The sequence below is a fragment of the Drosophila subpulchrella genome, chromosome 3L, assembly GCF_014743375.2.
Source record: "Drosophila subpulchrella strain 33 F10 #4 breed RU33 chromosome 3L, RU_Dsub_v1.1 Primary Assembly, whole genome shotgun sequence".
In the NCBI taxonomy this organism is placed as follows: Eukaryota; Metazoa; Arthropoda; class Insecta; order Diptera; family Drosophilidae; genus Drosophila; species Drosophila subpulchrella.
Genome location: NC_050612.1, coordinates 5139661 through 5163837, shown reverse-complemented (window position 1 = coordinate 5163837; position 24177 = coordinate 5139661). Strand labels below are relative to the sequence as shown.

General features: G+C 40.6%; 2 protein-coding genes across 5 annotated transcripts; both read right to left on the bottom strand.

Annotated features, from left to right (window-relative positions):
* Positions 1-757: 757 nt before the first annotated feature.
* On the bottom strand, positions 758-4943 carry LOC119554938 (ornithine aminotransferase, mitochondrial). The gene is made up of 3 exons (XM_037866047.1): positions 4558-4943; positions 1083-1897; positions 758-1025 (listed from the first exon to the last, which is right to left on the bottom strand). Exons 1-3 carry the CDS (start codon positions 4872-4874, stop codon positions 865-867), a joined length of 1293 nt encoding a protein of 430 aa, XP_037721975.1. The 5' UTR covers positions 4875-4943; the 3' UTR covers positions 758-864.
* Positions 4944-5542: 599 nt separating this feature from the next.
* LOC119553335 (protein Teyrha-meyrha) lies at positions 5543-21322 on the bottom strand. Of its 4 annotated transcripts, none has more exons than XM_037863667.1 (9): positions 21041-21322; positions 13695-13940; positions 13399-13552; positions 8875-9494; positions 8656-8814; positions 7890-8193; positions 7015-7285; positions 6406-6679; positions 5543-6232 (listed from the first exon to the last, which is right to left on the bottom strand). In XM_037863667.1, exons 1-9 carry the CDS (start codon positions 21155-21157, stop codon positions 5999-6001), a joined length of 2379 nt encoding a protein of 792 aa, XP_037719595.1. In that variant the 5' UTR covers positions 21158-21322; the 3' UTR covers positions 5543-5998. The 4 variants fall into 4 exon arrangements, with proteins under 4 accessions (XP_037719595.1, XP_037719596.1, XP_037719597.1 ...); XM_037863668.1 differs by having other exon boundaries at positions 6463-6679; XM_037863669.1 differs by having other exon boundaries at positions 6105-6228.
* Positions 21323-24177: the final 2855 nt, after the last annotated feature.

Below are 24177 nucleotides of genomic sequence, written 5' to 3'. Positions count from 1 at the left end.
GTAACGGGTATCTGATAGTCGAGGTACTCGACTATAGCGTTCTCCCTTGTTTTTTCTTTAAAATGAAGTACGGTTGAGAAGTAATGAAAGATCATTTTTATATTCATTGGGAAATACCAAAGCAACATTTTTGTTTAGGCTGTTACTTCAAACTTTGAGAAATTGTCTGTTTATGTTACTTTTATCGATTCTAGTTAGGATGCTGTTTTAACGACTCGAACTACCTCTAGATTCCTAGAAATGAACATTGTCAAAATTGTCCTATGTCGATTAAACCATTTTTTAAACAAAAATCATTTCATGAAATGAGCAAAATCATGTGTGCTTAAACACCGTTTCATGAATTCAATAACACACGAAAGTTGACTATGAATTCAGCCTCAATGCCCAAATTCTGATGCAGTCTACTTCACAGCCTACTATTATATATACAATTTCAATTTCAAATAATTTTACATTTCATCTGATAATATGTCATGAACTGCTCTGTTTTGAATAAACAGGGCCTATTTTTATGTTATGTGTTCGAAAATGCATAAAGATAGTAATAGTAAGTAGTAGACAAAATCTGGCTTGAGTTTGGCTAGTAACTCTTTTGCTAAAAAAGTTTTTATTATACCATACTTATGGCATTATACCATTTTTTTTTAAACATTGGAGAAGGTTTTTTGTTCCAATTTATGGACCGTCCCAGCCCGCACACTTCTAACCTAGTTTTTCGATTACAGGTACTAAAAAACACATCTTATAACCTTAATTCCTTTTAAAAAACATTAAAATTGTAATTTATTTCAGACTTTCAAAAACTTAACATAAATTCTGTTAAAAGCTATTCAAGCTACATAGAAGCTCTGATCCAGAAATCTACATAGACAGAATGGTGTTCTTGATAATGTCGATGCTCTCGCGCATTTGGGACTCGTTAATGACCAGTGGAGGAGCAAATCGAATGATATCGCCGTGGGTGGGCTTGGCCAAGAGGCCATTCTCCTTCAGCTTCAGGCACACCTGCCAAGCATCGTATTCTGCAAAGAACAATGTGATTAGAGAAGGGTTGCCTTCGATTGACGAATGTAACTTACTCTGGTTAATAACGATGGCGTTGAGCAGACCCTTTCCGCGCACCACCGAAACCACCTCCTTGGGCAGCTTAGACAGCTCGCCCCGCAGAAGTTCGCCCATTTTGAAGGCATTCTCCGCCAGCTTCTCCTCCTGCAGGACCTCCAAGGCGGCCATGGCCACTCGGCAGCCCAGGGGATTTCCTCCGTAGGTGGATCCGTGCTCTCCTGGCTTGATGCAGAGCATCACCTGGTCGTTTGCGAGGACTGCGGACACGGGATACATGCCTCCGGAAAGGGCTTTACCCAGGATCAGGATGTCTGGCTGAACCTGCTCGTAGTTTACGGCCAGCAGCTTTCCGGTTCTGGCCAGTCCCGTCTGCACTTCATCGGCAATCCACAGGACATTGTACTTGGAGCAAAGCTCGCGGACCTTCTTCAGATACCCATCACTGGGCACCACTACACCAGCCTCTCCCTGAATGGGTTCCACCATGAAAGCACTCACATTGGGATCCTTGAGCGACTCCTCCAGGGCTGTCACATTGTCGTATTCAATCAACTCGAATCCCGGCATAAAGGGCCCGAATCCCTCGTAGCTGCTGGGGTCATTGGAGGCGGACACTGCCGACAGGGTGCGTCCCCAGAAGTTGTTGCGCGCGAAAATGATCTTGGCCTGGTTGGTCGGTATTTTCTTTTCCAGGTAACCCCACTTGCGGGCCAGTTTGCAGGCCGTTTCTCCACCCTCAACACCTGTGTTCATGGGCAGAACTTTGTCGAATCCAAATAGCTTGGTTACGTACTCTTCGTACTCGCCAAGGACATCCGAATAGAAGGCACTAGTGGGAGAAACATTTGGAGACAAGATTTGAAAAAATAGTCTTACAATTGAATAATACTTCAACATTATTTTAAACAAATTTATTTTTATACTTGTTACTCGTTTACAAGTATACTTTTTAGAGAAAGTAATAGCAGGTAAATGGAAGCGTTTCTGTATATATATTATATATATATGTATATATATTCATTATGTATGTATATATATTCTTCATCAGGATTACCATCCAATTCGATCTAGACACGTCTGTCTGTCAGAAATTATAAAAGCTACATGGTTGGGATTACGAATGGAGATTCTAGAGATTCCTGCGCAGCCAGCAAGGTGCAACGCCATCTCAAACGCCCGCAAACCGCCCAAAACTGAAATGTATTGGTCTTTTCAATACCTACTTATCGATTGACTTAAAAAACGTTTGCCACGCCCACTCTTATGCCCACAACGCTAAAATCTTTCAGACTCCCACATTTTTAAAGATTTTGAAAAAAGCGTAAATGGGTTTCTTGGCTTATCAAAACCGATATACCTATCTACTTTTTGTTTTTATGAATTAATTTAGTAATAGGTGGCGCCCTGCAATCTGGATAAGTAAATACATCTCCCTTGCGCTCTATTTAGCTGAGTACCAGGTCTGGATTATAAAGGATTATAAAACAAATAGTCCAAGAATACGCTAAAAACTTTTTTTGGTTATCTAAAAATAGAACACAAATAATTTTTTCCCGCCAGTATATTGCCTTCTTGCGTTATCAATCTCAACTAAGTTTTAAATTTAGAAATCGCAACAAACAATAACAATTCATCGATCTCTTTATCAATGAACCTCTTATGACTTTATGGCACCCTGACAATCTGGCCCTGGCAACCCAAAGAAAACCAAATAAAACCGGCAAGGAGGAGTCCCTTAAGTAAGAACCCAAGTACAATAAAATGACTTAATACATTTTCTTCTGACAAATGCAGAATCACACAGAGACGTGAAAATACATTTTTATTTATTTACTAGGTGCTGATAAGACTCCAGCTAGTCCATGGGGGGTTATCAGCGTCCAAAGTATATATGTGGTAAAAAACACTTTCAACGTAAACAAATGCTGCGTGCTTTCAAATGTAAGCTTTTTTGATGATCTAGGAAAAAAACTAAACGTGCCCGGCAAGTGAATCTTATGGCTTTTTTAATACGTTTGTTTTTAAAATGTACTTTAAGAGTCAAAAAATTGTATTTATAACCTGAATAATCTTGTCCAGACATATTAAAAAACAAGGAAGAACGCTATAGTCGAGTACCTCGACTATCAGATACCCGTTACTCAGCTAAAGGAACCAAAGGGAAATGGAGATATGCAAGCAGCAAAGCGAGATTTAAATGCGCCACCTACCGGCGGAAGACAGATTTAAGCATTGTGGGCGTTAGGGTAGGCGTGGCAAATTTTTTGTTGGATCAATCGATAGGCATTGACGAGACCAATACATTTCAGTTAAAATTTTTAATCTAGCATACAAATTGTGGGCGCCACAGGCTTGGGCGGTTTGTGGGCGTTAGAGTGGGCGTGGCATATTTGCGTAACAAACTTGCGCTGCGCACAAGGCTACGGAATCTAAATCTGAAATCCCAATACTCTATCTTTGATAGTTTCCGAGATATCCGCGTTCATATTTACGATTTTTTGAAGTTTGTGGGCGGTTTGTGGGCGTTAGAGTGGGCGTGGCAAACTTTTTTTTGGGTCAATCGATAGGTATTGATGAAAACAATTCATTTCAGTTTAAATTTTTACTCTAGCATCAAAACTGTAGAAGCCACAGTTTTGGGCGGTTTGTGGGCGTTAGAGTGGGCGTGGCACTCTACTGAAACAAACTTGCGCTGCGTAAGAAGCTCAGGAATCTGCTCGCCAAATCTCAATAGCCTAGCTCTCATAGTTTCCAAGATCTCAGCGTTCATCCGGACAGACAGACGGACAGACGGACAGACGGACAGACGGACAGACGGACAGACGGACAGACGGACAGACGGACATGGCTAGATCGACTCGGCTAGTGATCCTGACCAAGAATATATATACTTTATGGGGTCGGAAATGCTTCCTTCTGCCTGTTACATACTTTCCGACGAATCTAGTATACCCTTTTACTCTACGAGTAACGGGTATAATAACAACCGCGACATTCGCCTCTCTATCTATAAGTTTTATTAGCATACGACCGAAAATTTAATTGAGTAATCAAGGAGTTTAATTGATCAGTTGACAACAGAAAGGAAATAGCGCACCCAATTCAACATGAGTAAACAGAATCAAAAATTCTTATAGGCACATAAACCTAAACTACTTTTGTGTCTAAAACATTACTTTAGCTGTACCGAAAAAAAATGTTTAAAGTAATAATAAACAGAACATAGTTTCAGGGACAAGGCGCAATCTTTCAAAACTTGTAATAAAATAGCGCATACGCCATGTTGGACAGACCCAATTTTAAATACAAAAACCGTTGACAGTACGTCAAATGTATTTTCGGGTTAAACTAGCGCAAATTCGTTGATTAAGGTCCACCCCAAATACAACATTACACTGATATAGCAGGGAGCCAGCAAGTTTTCAAGGGGGCACGTCTTTGTTCTCTGATTTTATTTGCCTGGAGCTCTCTTTACCTCAACTAACTTACCGGGATGTCAAGGCCAATTTGGAGGCCTGTTCGGTCAGGGCTTTGACGATCTTCGGATGGCAGTGACCTTGGTTGACTGCCGAGTAGGCGCTCAAGTAGTCGAAGTAGCGTTTTCCCTCCACATCCCAGACGAACGCCCCCTTCCCCCTCGAGAGGGCCACCGGCAGTGGGTGGTAGTTGTGGGCACCGTATTTGTTTTCACGGGCGTAGACGGCCTCGGAAAGGGATCCGGATGAGGAGGTCTCCTGGGCAGCTGTCTTCTGCGCCAAGTAGCTCATGCGGGTGGCGATGCCGCGTGCCGACAGTTTGGAGAACATTATAATATATACTTCTAGAATCGATTGGTTGAATACTACACGCGGATCGTTTGCGATGCTCACTGAAAGTCCGCTGGCAGTGGGCGAGGGCTTTTATACCCGGAGAGAACTGTGGAGAACCTCGAACCCCCATGGAAGCTTGCTCTCCGTCTCTTTCCGGCTCTCTATACTATATGTTTTCGTTCTCTGCCCTGCCTTATCTTATTACGTTAGTACATAATTTCACTTATTTAAATGCACTTCCATTTGATACTTCATGAATTCGAGATACTGCTCTTGTCGGCAAATTGTAATCAGCTTAAAAATTTCCACTGCTAAATTGATAGATCTTAAGGGAGCTTTATGTGCAGAAACGTATTACACTTAAAAGCTTCCTCAGTCCGGAATTCGAGAACTATAAAAATGTTATTGTCAAAAAAGTCTTAAAAGGTCAGTCTCTTCTGTATTTCATTATATTCTTAATTCAACAAAATTTGTTCAATAATATTTAAGGTAATCCATATAAATTATTATTTCTAAAAATATTAAATTGTTATATTTTCTTGCTTCTATAAAATAAAAATAATTCATTTAATTACTTACCTATAGCAATTCCGATTTTAACCGATCTTGGTGTTTCATAATATTTTCATGTATTTATTTGATTTTTCATAAATAAATTATGGGCTTAAGAATTTACAACTAGTTTTCGCTTAGAGATGATAATTTATTCTCATTTATCGTATATTGTTTGTTTCGTTATCAATCAAACATTTAACAATTATAGCACGTTCTGGGAAACTACGAATACATAATACATACTGAAATATTATACGACAGTTGAGAAGGCAACACAAAAATTGCACTAAAATATTGTTTTACACAAAACCAATTCCATTTAAAATGAAAACAAATTAATTTTACATGTAGAATTTATACAGGGGCAAAACGTTGGACATATTCATTTTTTTTGGTGGGCGGGCTAGCAGAACCGATGGGGTGTTGCCTACTTTGGGGACGCCCAATTAAACATCAATTTGCTCGTCGCGTTTCATTAGCTACCTCAAATACAATATGTTATTAATTAATTTTAATAAATTCACGCTTTGATTGCACTTTCCGACTCGACCCCCCGACCCCGCCCTTCACTCCATGGCCTGTGACACACTCTGCTGCGGCGACTGGGCGGGGGAGAGGCTGCGGGGCGTTGCCGTGGCGGCCACCGAGTCCCCGTTCCCGGCCGCCCTCTGCTGGTTCTGGGCCTGGTTCAGGAGCTCCTTGTTCAGCCGGTAGCTGCTCATGACGTTGGCACAGCTCTGGTGAAAGTAGAAGTTACGACCGCGCAGGAACGCATCCGTATTGAGATCCTTTATGCCTGTCTTGAAGTACACAACGAAAAACGGAACGAATTATAGAACCTAGAACCGGAGTTTGGGGGTACGAGTGCATTAACTAGTCGGAGTTACTAGATGGCAAACAGAAGGTTAGGGGTTCTCGGGAATACAGATCGTGCTCGAATTAAAGTGAAAACTGAAGCAAACTGAGAAATTACCTTACAAATGAAACACTTGTTTTCATCGTCCGGTTTTAAATCCGAACTAATCCCCACCTTTGAGTCCAATTGCGTTAATCCCGGCACGCCCATCGACGACAACTGCGACAGGCTGTTCTCCATGTTCTCCGCGTACTTGGAGGCCGGATTGTTGTTGTTATTGCTGCTGCTGTTGTTGTTGTTGTGCGATATGTCCATGGGTCCCGGTTCGGTACTGCTCACCTGCGGCTCCGAGCGGGGTCGCTCCTCCGCGGGCGAAATGTTCTCGAGGGATCTGTGACATGATAGGATATTATTCGAAAAAAATGTTGGGTAGGTTGTGGTATACTATTAGTTCCCTGGGAAATATTAGTTTTGCTAATTTTCTAGTTATTTATTTTATTATTTTGTTTTTATTAGCAAAACAACAACTGCACGAAATAAAACGGATTGAACTTTGAATGAAATAAGTTAGATGGGAGCTCTATTGATTATTCGCTATGTTCAATCCAATTTTTCAATGCCATTTTATAAGCATTCTCTTAATTTCTCGAAGTAATTACTTAAATCCCAGTTAATATCAACACTTATCACTGGTATATTATACCAACTTCAGAAAGACCATCTCACCTGCTGCTGCCCACGTTCTGCTCCTCCTGCCGGCGTTGAATTTTGTTATAATTGATTTTGCTCGACATCTTCACGGTATCGTCGTCGTCTACAATTACGTCCTCATCGCTATCATTTTGGCACGAGGCCGTGTCCATCATCAGATCCTTGTTGTTGCCCCCGCTGTTGTTGTTGGTGCTACTGCTGCTGTTGTTGTCGTTGACGCCCACTCCGCAGGAATCGGCGTTGTAGTAGTGATGTGTGGTAGATGACAGCTCACTGACGGTTTTCACTGGGGGTTAAAGGGAAGGCAATAATTAGCATAAAACGATGAAAAATATATACATCCCGAAAACATATACCATCTACAATCGAATCACATAATTGAGGCGAAACAAAAATGTTGATTTAGAAAGCATCAATATTAACATGAATATTACAAATATTTTTTTAGAGACATCCCTTCAACTAAATTAAAATGTTTGGTATATTACGACTTTTTTAAAGTCTTTGTAAAAGTCCGAATGGGATGTCTTTTTGATTATCAATATCTATCTTTATGCCAACAATTGTTTAAATCGGAAAATAAAGAAATCGAAGCTAGATGGCGCTGTTGGGAGAAGTCCAATTTTGGGAACAGTCGCTTTCCTGCTTGCATATCTCCATCCCCCTTGGACTCCCCTTAGCTGAGTGACGGGTATCTGATAATCCAGACCGTCGGCTACAGCGTTCTATTTTGTTTTTATTATAGACCATAATAACTTCCTCAATGAGTTCTGATATTGTTTAAATCAAGTAATTTGGTTTTTAACAACTTAAATTTCGAGGATGGAATCTAAGAAATCATAATTATGTATGGGTACGAACTAACTAACTAAAGAGGTTTAAAAACCCACCACTGATATGTGCCTGGGGTGGGGCCTCGCCCGACCAACTGCTGCTGCTGGCGGTGGTCACATTGGTGCTCACGTCCTGCTCGTCGGGATGCGGATCCTTCTGGTTGATCACGCAGCCCGTCCGGTAGAGGATCCCGTCCAGCTTGCCCGGTTGCGCGTTGCTGTTGTGCATGCTGGAGGGCGGCATAGCGGTGGCAGATGACCCAGGTCCCGGGGCAGTTAGCTCTGACCCCGAGTCGGGCACATCGTCGTTGCAGCTCTCAACATCCACCGTTTCGATCTCCTCTTGCGACTTGGCATCGTCCTGTAAATGATTTTTTGTTTATGAAGTTTATAGTAAATGTCGAGTTGTCAAATAAAACTAAGTATTGTTTAATCAGTATAAATCAAAATTGTAATTCACTGATTGTTATTTTATTAAATTTTTAAATATACTATTAAGAACTCTCTTTTTTTCAGGAATAATATTAGGTAAGTTTAAATATCATAGCAGATTGCCGTCATAACATTTACTTATCATATTTATTTTCTTTTTTGTCAGGGTCTAGTACTCACTTCAATCAAAAAACCTACAAACATACTAAATATCGTTCTCGAAATTATCCGATTGGGATTTTGTATGGGATCTTCAGTTTCGTAGGCTTTTAGATTAATGTCAGTTCTACCCTTATGGGAAAAATTGAGCATTGGTTCAACGTAAATAAGTTTGAGGGAAAATGTTGAATATCAATTGTTTTGGTAAAAGACTCTGGTTTTCTTGACCTACCTCTGGGGGTATCTTCCCCGTCTCCATGGCGTACTTCCTCTTACAGATCGGACAACTGCTGCAGTAAAGACTTTCCATCATGTACATCTCGCCGTACTTGCGCTTTCGAACTTTGAGCCTCAGGCGGTTCTGACGATTGTTCCTTATTCTCTGGAAGGTCTAAGTAATGTGGTAAACAAAGTTAGGTCCGCCCGCAAATGATATCCCAGGAACACCCACCTCCCAGCGGTTGTGACTGGTTCGAATGGCGTTCTCCTGGGCCGGACACGGAGGAGCGAACATGTAGGTGGCCTGCAGATTGGCCCGCTCGAATCCGGCACTCAGTTTATAGAGCCTGTCCAGCTCGGTGAGGAAGTGCGTGTGCCACTCCTCGGCGCTCAGCTTCAATCCGCAAACGGGGCACATTTCGGGAATGGCTCCTCCGGCAGCTGCCGCCTGCAACCCACTAACTAGGCTCAAACCCCCAGGAACCGCTCGCAGACCCGCCATGCTCAAACTGGCCAAGGCCGCGTGGTGGGCGGCGTGGTGGTGGGACAGCGGATGCGGATGGGCCATGTGGTGGTGGGTCGTCACCGCCGTGGACACCGGAGGAGCTCCCACATGGTGGCCGTGGTGGTGGCTATGGGCGTGCGGATGGGCCAGCGGATGCGGATGCGAGTGGGCGTGCGTGTGGGGGTGGTGGTGGGGCGAGGAGGCGGCCAAGTGGCTGGCCATCGAAACGGCCACGCTGCTAGTCGCCGTGCTGATGGCCGGGTTGCTGGTGGAGCAGGAGGACGAGGAGCTGGACGCCGACGAGGAGGTGGCCAGAGCCTGGTGACTCTTCCCCGCATTATGCAGATCTGCGTGGGCGAGAAGAGGGCGGGAAATCGGTAAAATTTAGTCAAGTCCAACATCATCAATCATGTAGTGGGGCAATAACAATTGGAAATTACAGCTTTGCTTCTAACATACATGCTTTAACATACAAAAGTACTGATATACAAATTTGTGACGAAAACTAATTTTACATCCGACTAAATAAATACACTTTTTAAAAATAAAACTTGGCTAATAACCTGGGGCAATTATTGCCACCAGCCCCAGCAGCTCAAATTTTCTAAATTTTCACTTTTATACTTTCACCGCTTTTTCTTCCAAACCAATCGATATTATTAAAGTCTTTGTAAGCAATCTTTTTTGTTTTTGCAATTCCTTTCGATATGTGTATCACTTGTTATGATCGGACTCGCACTGCAGATTTTCAATTATGCGGCTATATACAGTAGTCGCCTTCGCACACTATCGTGGTGCCGTCCACAGTGATCATCCTTAGTTTTTCGGATCAACGTTGACTCATTAATGTGGTACTCTTATTCAAAGCATGTTATCCCCTTGTCTCCCTTTATTTCAAAATACAATACATAAATCAAATGAAGAGCCAATTTCTCAATGTCCCGTTAACTTTTGTCTTTCAGCGAATTAGCTGATTTTGGAAAAAGGTAGTTTCTTAATAAGGATATTTAAAATAATGTTCTAGTTAAATTTGTGGGTCGACTTCTTCTTTTTCTGGTTTGTAAGACCAAAATCATCCCTTAATCATTGAGAAAATAAATTTGTGTCCCCAAACAATTTAACTCCATGTTTACTTCTTATGAGAAAAGAACTTTGAGAAATCGCCTTTGAATAAAGTCTTTTAAGGAACTAAGTCAAATGATATTTTTACAATTTTTACAACTTAACATTTAGAAGAACAATCTTTCGGTATTGGTTTTTCAAAGTGCACCTCCCCTACTTTTGCACCACCAATAAATTTTGCAGGCCCTTTCTAATTGCCACATGCCTCTTTTTAATACGTCGAAAAATTAATTGGAGGTCGTAATTCTTAAAGGGAATCTGAATTGTTACCAAAAGCTTCAGCGAGCACACAAATCCGCTGCAGGATTGCTGATGTCAGACACACGCCGACCCCACGTATTTCGGGAGCCACAGGCGAAAAAATAAACCACCGGCAACCACAATAAATACAAACTGTTTGCTGTAAACCCACCAAACAAAATCTGTCCGCCATTCTGCACGTGACTGCGGGCCGGCAATTAAAATAATATTACAATAAATATATCGCAATATGGTCGGAGCAGGCCCAGTCGACCAGGCCAACTACAATTGTTGAATCGCTGGCAAAACAGTTTTATTTATATTCTTCTAAATTATTGTCCAACAAAATATGTCGGTTAACCGCGCCCATCAGAAACACTCGAATGGATATGCTTATTATACATGTATGTACATTTATATCTGAGTCGTGACTTTTGTTCAAATTAGCTTAGCAGTTCGTTGGGCAGTAATTCCTTCTTTCACTTTCGCTTGTAAAAACATTATAATTGTTTGCCATTGAAATAGTATGTGGATTATGTTAATGAAAAGCATTGGAAAAAGGTTAAATATTATATCTATGTCTTTGCTATTAATTTTTCTAACCACTTAAAACGTTGTATAGATTTATTTAATGGATTTGTTTAATATTTTGATTGTACTTTAGTTTTCTATTAGGTCAAAGTTATAGAAATATTTTAAATATTTTATTTTAAATGTTTAAGAACATAAAATATTTTTTTTCAGGTAAAATGTAAATGTGTAGGTATTTTGGGACATATCTTCATGATTTTATAAATACTGGAACCCTTTTGAAGTAAAATAAGTGTAACGTATTGTTATTGGTTAAATCTTCAGAATTGTTTGTTGGAACAACACAAACTTAAATAAACGTATTTAGAATTCAAACTGCCGTCAATGCAGTATGTAAATTGTATAGTTCTCATACATGACTGACTAATCTCCCTAATATTTTGGTGTTCAATGCCCCGCGCTCCACCCCCTTTTGTGACACGTGCTCAACGATGCTATTTCATAATCCTCCCTATCCAAGAATTGGGCGTTTCATATATCGTTAGATGAAATATGACTTTTGCCTCTGTACTGGGTTTTTCCCCTGGTCGTAGATGCCATTAATATCACAGAAATTAATATGAAAATTCCAAGTGTGCATTCAATATAATACATCATCGGAGTAACAAAAACCGCGGAGGAAACAATAATAACGCTCGTCATAACAATGGCAAACAATGCAATCAAAGCGATTTGCAACACTTGCGCATCCTTTGGGCGACCCAATCGCAAAGTAAACCGAAAAAGTGTGTCCAACAGCCGACAATAAATGAGCAAACATTATGGGATCTCGAGGGGTGGACGGGCCTCATGGTGGCCTCCAGAAGAGTTGCTACAATGTCGTGGATGAGTAATTAGCCCGGGACTGGAGGACGTCTTCGTGTGCCGAGCACGAGCCGGAAAGGATGTGCGGTCGGTTTGACTTTGTAGTCAAGTGGTTGGGCCCTGGGAAGGGGTTGATGGTTGATGGTTGATGCTCTATGTAACATTTCAATAAGCCTGCTCCAGTCGAGCATCCTTGTGCCATTTAAAACACTTACGACATGCACCCTCCGTCTTAACCCTTCGCTGCTTCCGAATTCCCGGCATGCCCTTTTGACTTTTGTCAAAGGCGCAAAGGGGTTAAATTGAGCTCTGCTCTCTGTTTACCTTTAGTTTGTTTAACCCATTGATAGACGCTCGCTGGCGTTGCAGTTTCAGCTAATTAAAAGTGTATTATTTATCGAAATTAATTTATGGCGCTCCTGTCTACCCACGACTACTCGCATAATCCAAAAGTTAAACACAAATCCACATGTTGAGTATGGGTGGTGGGTTGATGAGGGAGAACTGGTTTTCCGGCTTAAGTTGAAAAGCAAATAACGGCCTAAAGATAAATAAAGAGTTGTCTGTGTGTTAGGCAGAGGTGTCGCAAAAAGGGGACTGCAAAATGGTTGCCAGTGCTTAAAATGTTACAAATATTTTTGTTATTTTTACTAAATAATATAAAGTCTCTTCTTTACAGTTTCATTTCTTCATTAAAGAGTCTGGAACTTGAATTTGTTGATTTATTTCTAACCCAATTAGTTTCAATATAATACTTTGGAATGTATTAATTTAATACTCAGCTTCTATGACATTTTCTAGACTAATGTCTAGAAACATGATTATAAAATAAGTTTAATAATGTTTAATTTAAAATATTTTGACATGGAAAATATATTGTAAATATAAATTTGAATCCTTTTATCTTAATATATATTTAGGCTCTTAAAAATTATACCCAACCCCCTCACAGCTCCGTTCCTGGAATTTACTCCAAATACTTCCAACTCAATTTCCAAATTTGTTTTGTTCATTTGCATTCGTATTTATCATTTTCATATGGTGCCTCAGATTTTTGTCATAAGGCGCTTAGCTCGAACAGCATTGCTAGGCCAATTAGCAACGCATTTGCAGCCAATTCGGTTTAGCCTACTTTTTGGAAAGTCCGGACAGAAATTTAAGACCAGGCAAGGCGGGAACAACCCCCAGGTAAGCAAGTGAAATTTAAGCCAAATATCTGAGCCCGAGAAAACTAATAAAAAACAAATTGAAGTGGAGTTGGGTAGGGGAGGAGGTCCTGTCGCTGTCCTTACGCCTGCCAGTCAAAGTTAACCTACTGGAGCGTTAAAATTGCTCAGCAAAAGTAAAATTGAAACAAATACGCCCGGCGATTTTTATCAGTAAAAAGGGAAATCGAAAACCCCGAGCTGGAAGTTTCCTTTTATCGCAAACATGCAAATTTTTTTTGTGGATGTAAATTTGCTAAATAAATAAATGCGGTGCAACCCTACTTACGTCTCAAATCCCTGGGATCCTGAGAATTATTGCTGCGCGGACTTTCACCCTTTTCAACGGCGTCGTAATCCTGTGATCCCTCCATGGATTCGTGGGATGTGCAAGTGGGACTGGCCGAATCCGTGCGAAATGATTCGCTGCCGTTGAACAGATTCTGCCGGGGAGAAATCGAAGTGCAAATCCCATTATGACAAGTGTCAATCTTGCGCCGATTACCAGCTCATCGGATCGGGCAACCTCTGTTCGAAACCCTCCTCCATCTAGCTACCCAGGGGGTTTCCTCGAACGCAACTCACCTGGTCCAGAGATATGCCGATGTACTTGGGCGGCGAGAAGGCCGACGGCAGCGAGAAGTTGGACAGGACCGACGGCTTGCCCAGCGGCGAGCGGTCGCTGGCGAAGTAGCTCGCCGGTCCCGCTCCCGCCGCCGCGGCCGCCGCCGCCGCCCCGTTCGCCACCAGCATCCCGTGGTTGAGCAGCAGGTGCGGGTTGAAGTAGTTGCCGACTAGTGACATGTTGTGGAGATCTTTGGCGTCAGGTAACTGCAAGAGGGGGAAATCGAAAGGGATTACCTAAAAGGTATAGGCGGAAAGAAGTGGGGAAATATTGTAGAATCGAGGCATTACAGTGTTATTATTTTATATTTCTGTATTCCCTTGCTGGGCATAGCAAAACATAAACATGCTCCCTCTAAATTTAGGGTTCACATTTTGTCAGGTACTAGATAAGAACTAAAATATAATTATCATTTTCTAGCAATTACTTTATTTTCCGTAATAATGGAACTTAAATAGCTCAAACTTTCTATATTTAAATGTTCATAAACTCTGTCAGAGCTTCAAACGTCATTATTTCAAATTCTGATTAGTATATATTTAGTGCAACATTTGAAATACTTATAAAGCGTAAGTACGTTTAATTAAGCAATGTAAAGATTTTATAAAACGGCTTTAAATATATTTCGTAAAAAGCATTTAATTCGTTTAAATTCCGTAACACCAACTGATTACATTTTTTCGTTACATGATCTTGCGAGTAATGTCATGCCATTTATAAAAAGTTGTTATAGAGATAGATTGGTTCAAAATTGGTTAAAGTTTACTTAAATGACTTTAAGCACTCTAACTTTTAAGTACAGACTAATGTGGCAGCTCAAAATTCCAATCAGCGTTCCCAACATAAAGGAAGATAAATATAAATAATAATAAATATTTAAACAAAACGTTTACACATATAACAATGTTTTAAAGCCTCAAAAAATGATACAAAATGTCTGACATTGGCATCTGTGTTACCCCAAACCAGAGTTTTTAAAAGCTAAGTGGGCGTTTAATTTAAGCGTTAAATATGCGCATTACTCGAGCCTAAGCAACGGAACCAAAACAAATTATGTGTGCTACATGACTTGGCGTTAAAATTAGCCAATTATTATGGAAGGTGGAGGCCCAAACGGGGATAGGTAACATATGCTGAGGCGAGATGTTTGGAAAATGCAGGGAAAATGCTGCGATACCTAATCCAATTCCCAGGACTCAAGACGGAGACGCCCCTAAGAATGGCGGCGGATTTGCATCGGTAAAAATTATGCACAAAAATGTTTAATTTACGACAAATAAATGTTAAATTGAGAGATTTTAGAATTACGATATCGAACATTGCCATAAACTGTGTCAATTTCAAAGGGAAGTGGCGGATAGCTTACTTCCGATGGGGTGTAAAATAACGAGAAAAACGCTTACACTCTCCCACTTTCTCCGATCCTAAACTCACACATAAAGACTTTGGCAAATGATATGGGTAACATGGGGAGGGTGAGTTGGGATTTTCGGTGTCTGGGGGGAGTTCGCCCAGCGCAGATAACCCACAGAACGTATAGCGTTCATAACAAATTGAGGCTGACGAGTGTTAAGCGGCGGTTGGGACACAGACTAGATCCGAGTATAACATCAGCAGCGACATGTGTGACAAGTATTAACCCTCACCCATACCCACACCCACAATCTCATTCCATCCACGACCTCTCAAACAGGGTAAACTTTTCTACTGAAAAATTTACATACAAATTTGTCTGCCAAGGAAATTTTTTTTTGCAGCGAAAAGTGTGAGGAAGGTTTAGGAAAAATATAATCAGAGGAAAATGTTTACTTTGGGTTATACTATGAGAAACCATTTAAAATCTAATCTTGTTATTATACGACGCATTCAAATGGTAAGTACTTGGAAAAGAGCTTGATTTGTTGTTACAAATCTAAGCCTAGTATGGCATAATAAACTAAAATATACCTATAGGCATATGCAATTTTAGATTTAAAAACTTTCTTCTAGTTTAACATGCGGACAAATTCAATATGTCCATACATTTCCTAGGCTTAAAACATAATTTAAGCTTAAAACATAATTTAAGCTTAACTTGCGGATGAGAAAAGGTACTATGCTTCATATTAGCAACCATTTACTTTAGGGGTTCTATCGTTATGTTTTAAGATTAGTCGGTCAATCAATCTCATTAATTAAACCTAAAAATCCCGCCTTCGACAGTTGATTAATCTGGTCCCACGTCCTTGTTGATTTCCATAGTAATCCTGGTCACACGCTGGACCCAAGTTGAGTCCAATAAATTAAGGATTATCAGGAGAAATTAGCACCTCAATTTGGGGGCGAGCCTTTGACGCATATGTTGCGTCTGAATAATCACCAGGCATATCATCCCCATGCTCATTAGGTTTAAAATGTTGCAAGTCAGACGCATGGGGATTTTGGGGTATCAGGAGCAGATTGGGGTGTTGGTATTGCAACCGCATGAGTTGCACTTTGTCTAAGTGTGCAGTTTGGCCAACAGCTGTTTGGGGTCCTGGGATGGATTGGAAAACCCCCAACAGAAGTGGTCAACCGCTTGGCACTCTCATTCCAAATGGCTTTTTAATACAATACGTGTGGAAGCATTTTCAGCATGGACTCCGCCTATTGATTTATGCTCGTTAATCAGTGCAAAGCTGGACACAGAGAAAAAACTTCCGACTTTATATTTGGATTTAACACATACACTTTAAGTTTCGATGACGAAGGATTTCTAAAGAGGTGTTCGATTAAACAGGTATTTAAATTGTGAGGAGAACTGTAAAAAAATTGATAATATTTTGAGAATAACTAAAATAAGAATCAAAGTAAACACAAAACAAGATTTTTTTAAGCCGGACTTTAACACATCTATAAGTTTTTAAAAATTGTAGAGCCTATAGGTTGCAGCTGGAATTGTAAGTAAATCGGATATGGAGACAGCAACAGAGGTGATTCGATTTATTTTTAGTAACAAATACTAAAAAGTTTCAGTGCATGAGCAGGTGCTCGCTCAATTCCCTTGGCAGTGGGGTGTTTCATCCCCCCCTTTGTTTGCTTTTCTATTAGCGCCGGGCGGGTGATTTGTTATCCCAAATTGTAACATTCCTTATCCGCCAAAAGGGATGACGGCGCCCAGATTTGCATAAATTCGTTCTGTTTGCCTTTAACACTTGAATTATTGGTGTTCTCCACGACCCTCGAAATAGTCGTGCTCACTCGGTGCAATCTCGACTGCAGCGACATATACGACACATAACAGCCAACAACAATAACAGCTTAATTACAACAACACGATAACGAGTGGCAAATAGCAATTGTCTACATACAATTGCCAATTTCGCTTAACTTGGCCATAAAACATGGCCCAGCGACGGCAGACGGACACCAGGCAAAGCAAACAACTTGGCCTTCTCAGCACACCACAAATAAATCTCAATTTGTGGCACTAACACGGAGTAAACGAGGCTCAAATCGAACTGAAACTCTGGAGTTGCAGAGCCTGTAATACTAAAAACGTTTAGCAATTGGCCATTTTCGCAAACTAAATGTTTATGGCGAGCCTCAACCTGTTCAGCTTTTGTTTTTTCCTGGATCCGAGCGATTGAACTGAAGCAGCGGAAAATCGTGGTGGAAATCAACTGTGTAGCATAAAGTGAGGCGCCTTTTTACTCGAGGGAAAGTGGATCTTTTTCATAACTTGTCTCCATTTAAATCTTTGGAAACAGCTAATAAAATGATAATAGTATGTTCTAGTATATTATGAATAGACAAGTTGGTACTTTTCCAGGCAGATTTGACCGTGTTTAACGATCCTTACCGACCAAAATGTCAAGACAACCATCAAGAAAAGTTAGTATATATTTACATATGAACAAAAAAAGGAGCAACATATTTGTCATATTCCCGTATCTGTTTGGACCCGGTATTGATAGGGATATATTGTGATTCTATTTGGATATTCAAATTAGGCTATTTGAAATTTTTTGTTTCGATCGTATTTGTTGTGAATGGTTAGTATTACGTTTAATTTGTTTCTTTATGAAAGGTATTCCATATTTGAAAGAACTGAGTTCAGCAATCGTTTCTACAGGTACCGCCGCCTATTTGTTTGATTACTGGCTTTCATACTTTTACGACATGGAAGCCATTATAACATAACTTATGTTCGATTTTTAACTTGTATTAGGTTGAAAAATAAAATAAATTCGTGTCACCAGACGCCAAACTGATTTCGGTGTAATAGGCGATTATGGGCACGAAACAAATTGTAAAACAAATTCACGTCCCGCTATCATCACTGTAATCTTTATGTTAAATAATTATAATCTTAGATCTTTAGCTCGTATAGCTTCCTATATCCAGACATTCATACGTAGAGACAGCCAGACATGACTATACTCGAATAGAAGAAGATTAAAGCAGAGGCGTGTCTAGTATTTGGTTGTAAGCCAACTTTTTGAAGCCATATAGCGAATGTTGGCTTATACAGGTGATCTATAAAGTCTATTGTTATGTATTGTTGTTAGGATTGTATATATGTATATTTGTATATATATACATATGTACCTATACATCTAAGTTAAAAATGGGGGAAAGATCCTCCCACATGGGTGAAAAGGGAAAATAAACAATATACTTTAAAAGTATGCAGCCACAAATTAGTTCTGAAAAGCCCCAATAAGCAACTTCTTGATCAGCCACTAATCAATGCACTTTTCTAAGTAAGAAAAGACATACACGTCTTTTAGAGAAGCTAAATAATTTGTATTATATGGCCGGCACGATTAAAGAATGCATTTTTGTATTTTTAACTACATCCAAGTTTTCTTAAGATAGCCATGAAAGTCACCTAGTATCTTCCATCTTTACATTCCTCTCCATCTTTTACCCGCTGTTGGCATTCCTTAAGGCAACTATCACTGACCATTGGGCATTATACTTCCCGGGAGTGCTTCTTGTTAAACGCCTCGGTGCCTTCGCATTTTGCTGCCTGGGCCTAGTTGCCTCCCTGATAAATTGCTATAAATTAAATTAAGCTCAGTCACACACCGACACACAGTCCCATATGCACACAACACACCTACACATACTTTGTGGTAATAAGTGGCAAAAAAGAATTATTTTTCATATGCTGGCCCGCCTCAGTCTCATAATTTTGTCCACCCCAACTGGCTCTGCCGTTTTTTCGAGGGGGTCAGTCTGTTTACCTTTTGTTGTTGCTGCCACTGTTGTGGTTACAAAATTGTTATGGTGCCTGCCGGGTTTTCTTTTCGCCGCTTCTGACCCACCCAGACAGGTTGGTGGTTAAAGGGCCGTGCACAAGAAGTGGGAAGAACTGACACGAGAACCAGGCCCATATTAAACCATTTGACATTGCATTTAATATGCTTGCTCGGCTTGTTTTTATTAATTTTTATTGTTTGGGTTATGCTTGGTTATAAATGGTTTCATAAATAATGGTAGCTAAGCGAGTGCTGCAGTGGCTTTTGAAGCAGTCGTTGTTGAAAGAAGGAAAAGCGGTATGGGAGTAGAAAAATCTAGTTTCGGCATAGTTTGGGCATACTAGTCTCAATTTTTTTTATCAAACTAATACATTTAAGGTTTCATTTGAAAAACATTTTTAACTTCATTTTAGGAGGCATGTTACTTTAAAATCTCCAAATATGCTGTGCAATAAAAAGTTATTTTGTCTATTTCAGTTGTCTTTCAGATATCTTTTTCCCTCGAACCCATTTCGAATCTGAAACCCGAGGACATATTGTTGTCATGTTTAACATATCTTAACGCTACTCAATGCTATGCAGAGGGAGAGATATAATTTCAATTCCAGCTCCAGCTCCAGTTGGTATAACCAGTTTCGGACTGTTCGAACATCATCAGCGCTCGAGTTCTTCATCATTTGTAGCATCAGCGTCAAGATCATTGCTCATGTTTACAATGATGACAGGCAGCAAAATAAGCAGAAGCTGGCCAAGAACCGTCGGAGGAGCCGACTGCCAACCAAATCAAATGGGAGCTTCTCTGTGGGATCGGGCCAGTAGTTAACAGTGGCAGTGCGGCTGCCCGCTTCCATCAGGCCCGACTTGAAAATCGGAATTGAAGCTATCATAAATCTGTTCGTCGCAAAAATCTACACACAATGGGGCGTTTGCAAACGCATTCGTTGATCGGAATGCGACGACGAACTCTCTGAATCTGCCTCTTGACTGACTGCGGAATTGGAAATGCGACCGTGATCGAACAATACTTAAGCACATATAGCAAATATCGAAAATAACATAGTATACGGCGAGGAATGATATCGAAAATGCATCCTGCATGGCAGCATTATCGTTTTATCCATACCATAACCCAAACCAAAACTTGTGATAGCATAAATGATTACCAAAAGGATCCACTGATCCATGGATATGTCCCACAAATCAAAGAGTGGCACAAAAATTGTTGTTCTAAAACCCATACCAAAATCTTGAACTGCCACTGTCACTGAATGAAAGGACATAGAAATCAATGGAATACTATTGGCGGTTACATATTACCTTACCATGAGATTAAGTAATCGATAACGGTTTATTATTTATACCAAAAATCGGATTTGGTTAGTTTGATTTTTAAGGTGAAGTTCAGAGACAAACTTTAAAGTTTTGGTTGACCAGTCATCCCTCTTTTAGAATTGTACAAAATAAACATAAGAAAATTGATTTATTTTAATTTGTTAATGGTTGCATATTTAGGACTTGATTTAGAAGTAGCATTTTGTAGCATACTTCTTAACACTTTGTTGTACACTTTCTTTTGCATTCTAGTTGGAAAGTTTCGTAACTAAAAAGTGCTGCACTGGGTTCCCTGTTAATTTATTTTTTCGTTTTCAAAATATTAAACCGAATAAAATATTTCATTTCTCCCATCTCCTTCACCATATTAACTGCACTTTCTCTCCACTTTCTCCCTCCTTAATGGATCGTTAATTGAGTGCATGATCCGCAATCACGCTGTCATCCCTAGTCGCATCCCAACTGGAAGTTCACTTGGAAGTTCTGTTGGATTTGTTGTTTTACAATGCAGCATTGTTTTGGTTGCCGTGGGCTTTTGCCCAGAGTTTTGCCTTCGCCTCTGATTCTTCTGGCCGAGCGGTGTGCTGATTTATGGCATCTTTCGGCATTTCGGCTACCGGCCCCCAGTCTTTATGATTTGTCATAAATATGTCCCCTCCGTCCGATCGGATCGCATCGGATGGGATCGGGGATCCCAATCAGCAGTTGACCGGGTCGTGTTAGCTTTTCTGGGCCTGGGCTCTACTTACTCTCGATGGAAACGGACGTTGTCCACGTAGAGCCTCATGCAAACCGGAAGCGGCTTCCGAGAGGACAACGAGCGCTTGAGATGGCAAATGGCTGCTGCCAAATGCGTTGCTTTCCATCTGCAGCTCGTTTGTGATTTGTTTTGGTTTTGTTTAGACTAATTTGGCACTAGGGGGCACTCATAACCTCACTTTCGCTTGTGTTTCAGTGTTGGCACATGCAAAGATCACTGGGTATCCTGAACAGGCGGTTGGGAATTGTATTTGCGCGTCGGTAAAACGGTAACTCGGCTCGGATCAGCTGACGGTTGGCTCTCTCGCTCTGGCTCTGGCTCTCTCTCGCTCGCTCGACACAGAACACCCGCACGTACGCGCTGCAGAAATCCAACTGAGGCTGCCTGGAAACCAGTTGCCGTTAGTCGGGCCGAGTGCTTCCTCTTCTCCAGCCTCGCTGCTGCGCAGTCGGCGTCGGCGTCGCAGCGAAACGCCTCGCAACTTCTGATTGGCCAGCGGATATCCGGTTTGGGTGCACTCTCGCCGTCCCGCTCTGGCGCACGCCCACTCCCACTGCGGGAGCACTTTTACATTATGTTCACCTCCTTGGTCGGCGAGTTTGCTTTTGCCGCTGCATTATTATTCCAAAATGGTTGCATGTTTGTCCGTTGGCCATTGTACGCCTGTTTGTCTGCCAGCACCTGGTACTGGTACTCCCCAGCCCCATCTTCCTCCTTCTGGACCCCCTCCCTTCCATCAACTTCTGACATTTTGTGTAAATAAACCGTATGGGAAGCATTTTTACTTTTGGCTTTGGCATTTTGTTGTTGTTTGTCGGACACTGGCCTGGACAAAAGTATCTTGGAAGTAGTCTCTTTCTTTTTTGCCCCTGCAGCTGGGTTTTTGCACACCGTCCACTTAATATAGCGCATTACTGTGGTATTTATTGGGCGCGAAGTGGCGAAAATATTTCAAAAGTAGGGTGTTGCGGAATTGGAATTTAATAGGCAATTGCGGCTTTTCTGAATGTTCCTTGCCGTGGGCATATTTTCTATAGTAAACATTTTAAGCAAATGTAAACGTTTAAAGGCAATTGCCTTTATATTTCAATACAAATTAAACACAAGCCTTTATCAGATGAATTTCTTTTTATAACGATCTTAGATACAGACTTCGTGGAATACAATTAATAACCCCGATAATTTTTAATCAATTGTTTTGGTATGTTTTAAAATTTAAGCCATTAAGAAAAAGATAGGCACAAATAATTAAAAATAGTAAGAAAAATTTAAATATCGATTTTGAATATAAAACTACAAAAAATTAACCCACAACTTTTAAGAGAATCGAGATGGTTGCACAAGGGTGAGAAAAATGAAAATGTTTATTTCATCGCTTATTCCACTGTCAACTGACCAACAAACTACCTATGTACAAACAGAAATAGTTGTCACACAGTATTACTACAAACAACAACTAAACTACAACAAGTATTATAACAACAGCACAGACGACAACCTCCAACAACCACTGTGTACGGGGACAATATAAAAAGCTTAACCCATCTGCGCGCACTTTTTATTTCGACCTCGTTGCCTTTGCTGTGATTTCCAATATGCCGGACTAACTAAATAAAGTATTTTCCTTGCAATTTACTTGGATGGGCGGGACGACGGGAAAGGGGTGTGGATCCGAGTAAAAAATGCGCAAACCTTTCTGACATGTTTATGGGGCCCTGTCTGTCAAATCAAGGCAGTTGACACCACTGCCACTCGCTCCCCTCTCCTTTAATTGGTGGCTAAATTTTCTTTTTACCATCTTTGGGCCGGGGGATCTTCTCGGGAAGATTTCTTCTAATTTTTTGCTCATTAAATTTACATTTTAAGAATTCCTGTGCGAGCAGAGAAGCTTGCACTTTATAATTTCCACCAGCCTGCCTTTAGGTTTATTACCCATCTCTGTCGGTGGGAGGGAGTGCGCGATACTGTGGAGTGGGCGGAGTGAGAGGGGGTGGTGGGAGTGGGAGCGAGAGGTCCATAGTGCACTGAGGAAAAAGCTGGATCAGGTCAGGAATGTAATGTCCGCTATTAAAATTTGTTTGCCCTTAAGCTATACAATTGCTGTCTAATGGAATGATATAAAATATACTTAATATTGATTACTTTAATAACCTAAAGATTTCCTAACTATGGTATTAGGATATTTAAAGGAAGTACTAACTTTAATTACTTTAAATATAAATTATTTACCCATTAAGAAGACAAAAATACAAGAATAAATTAATTTATTTGAGTGCAATGATTTAAATATGATTTAAAATGAAGTTTAAAAGAGATCCATTAGGTAATAATAATGAGTTTTTTTCTCTGCATGGTAGGGAGACCCCTATACTGAATGTATACTTCATATTTCATTTTGGTTTCCTAAAATCCAGGATATCCTAACTATTGTACTTTAAGTATTAGGATATTTAAAGGAAGTACTTTAAAGGTATTTAATATAATTACTTTAAATATTAAATGACTTACCCATTAAGAAGAGCAAATTACCAGAATATTAAAATATATTTTATTGCAATGATTTAAAACTGATTTAAAATGTAGTTTTAAAGAGATCTATTAGGTAATAATAATGGATATTTTCCTCTGTATGGTAGTTGGAGTTGGAGGGAGACCCCTATATTGGGCACTTCGAGAAAACAGGGAAGGAGTCCCGGAGTCATAGAGATTGGCAGTGCCAGAGTGAGACAGCTAGGAGGGAGGCTCGGGAGTTCGGAGCGCATGCGCCGACGTTGGCGGTAGCCTACATTATGTGTCTATTTCTTGTACATAGAGTGGAGCTCTGGTCCCGGTGCCCCCAACTTCTCCCTCGAAGAGGTAACTAAGTCTTCCTTCGACTGGTGACTGGTAACTGCTAACTGGTAACTGGCGACTGGTATCGGGAGGCAGCTGGCGAAAACGTAGGGCGAGTGCCATGTACAGGACTTGTACTGCATTTCGGGTTGGCAGTAGATTTTTCATTTTATTTATGTGCTACTCTGATGATTGCCTTTACTTATTTCTGCCCCCACCAGAGCGTCTTATTCTTCTCTTTGTCAGCTTGTCAGCTTCCCGGCTACAAAATTAAATACTTGTCTCTGGTCCGAT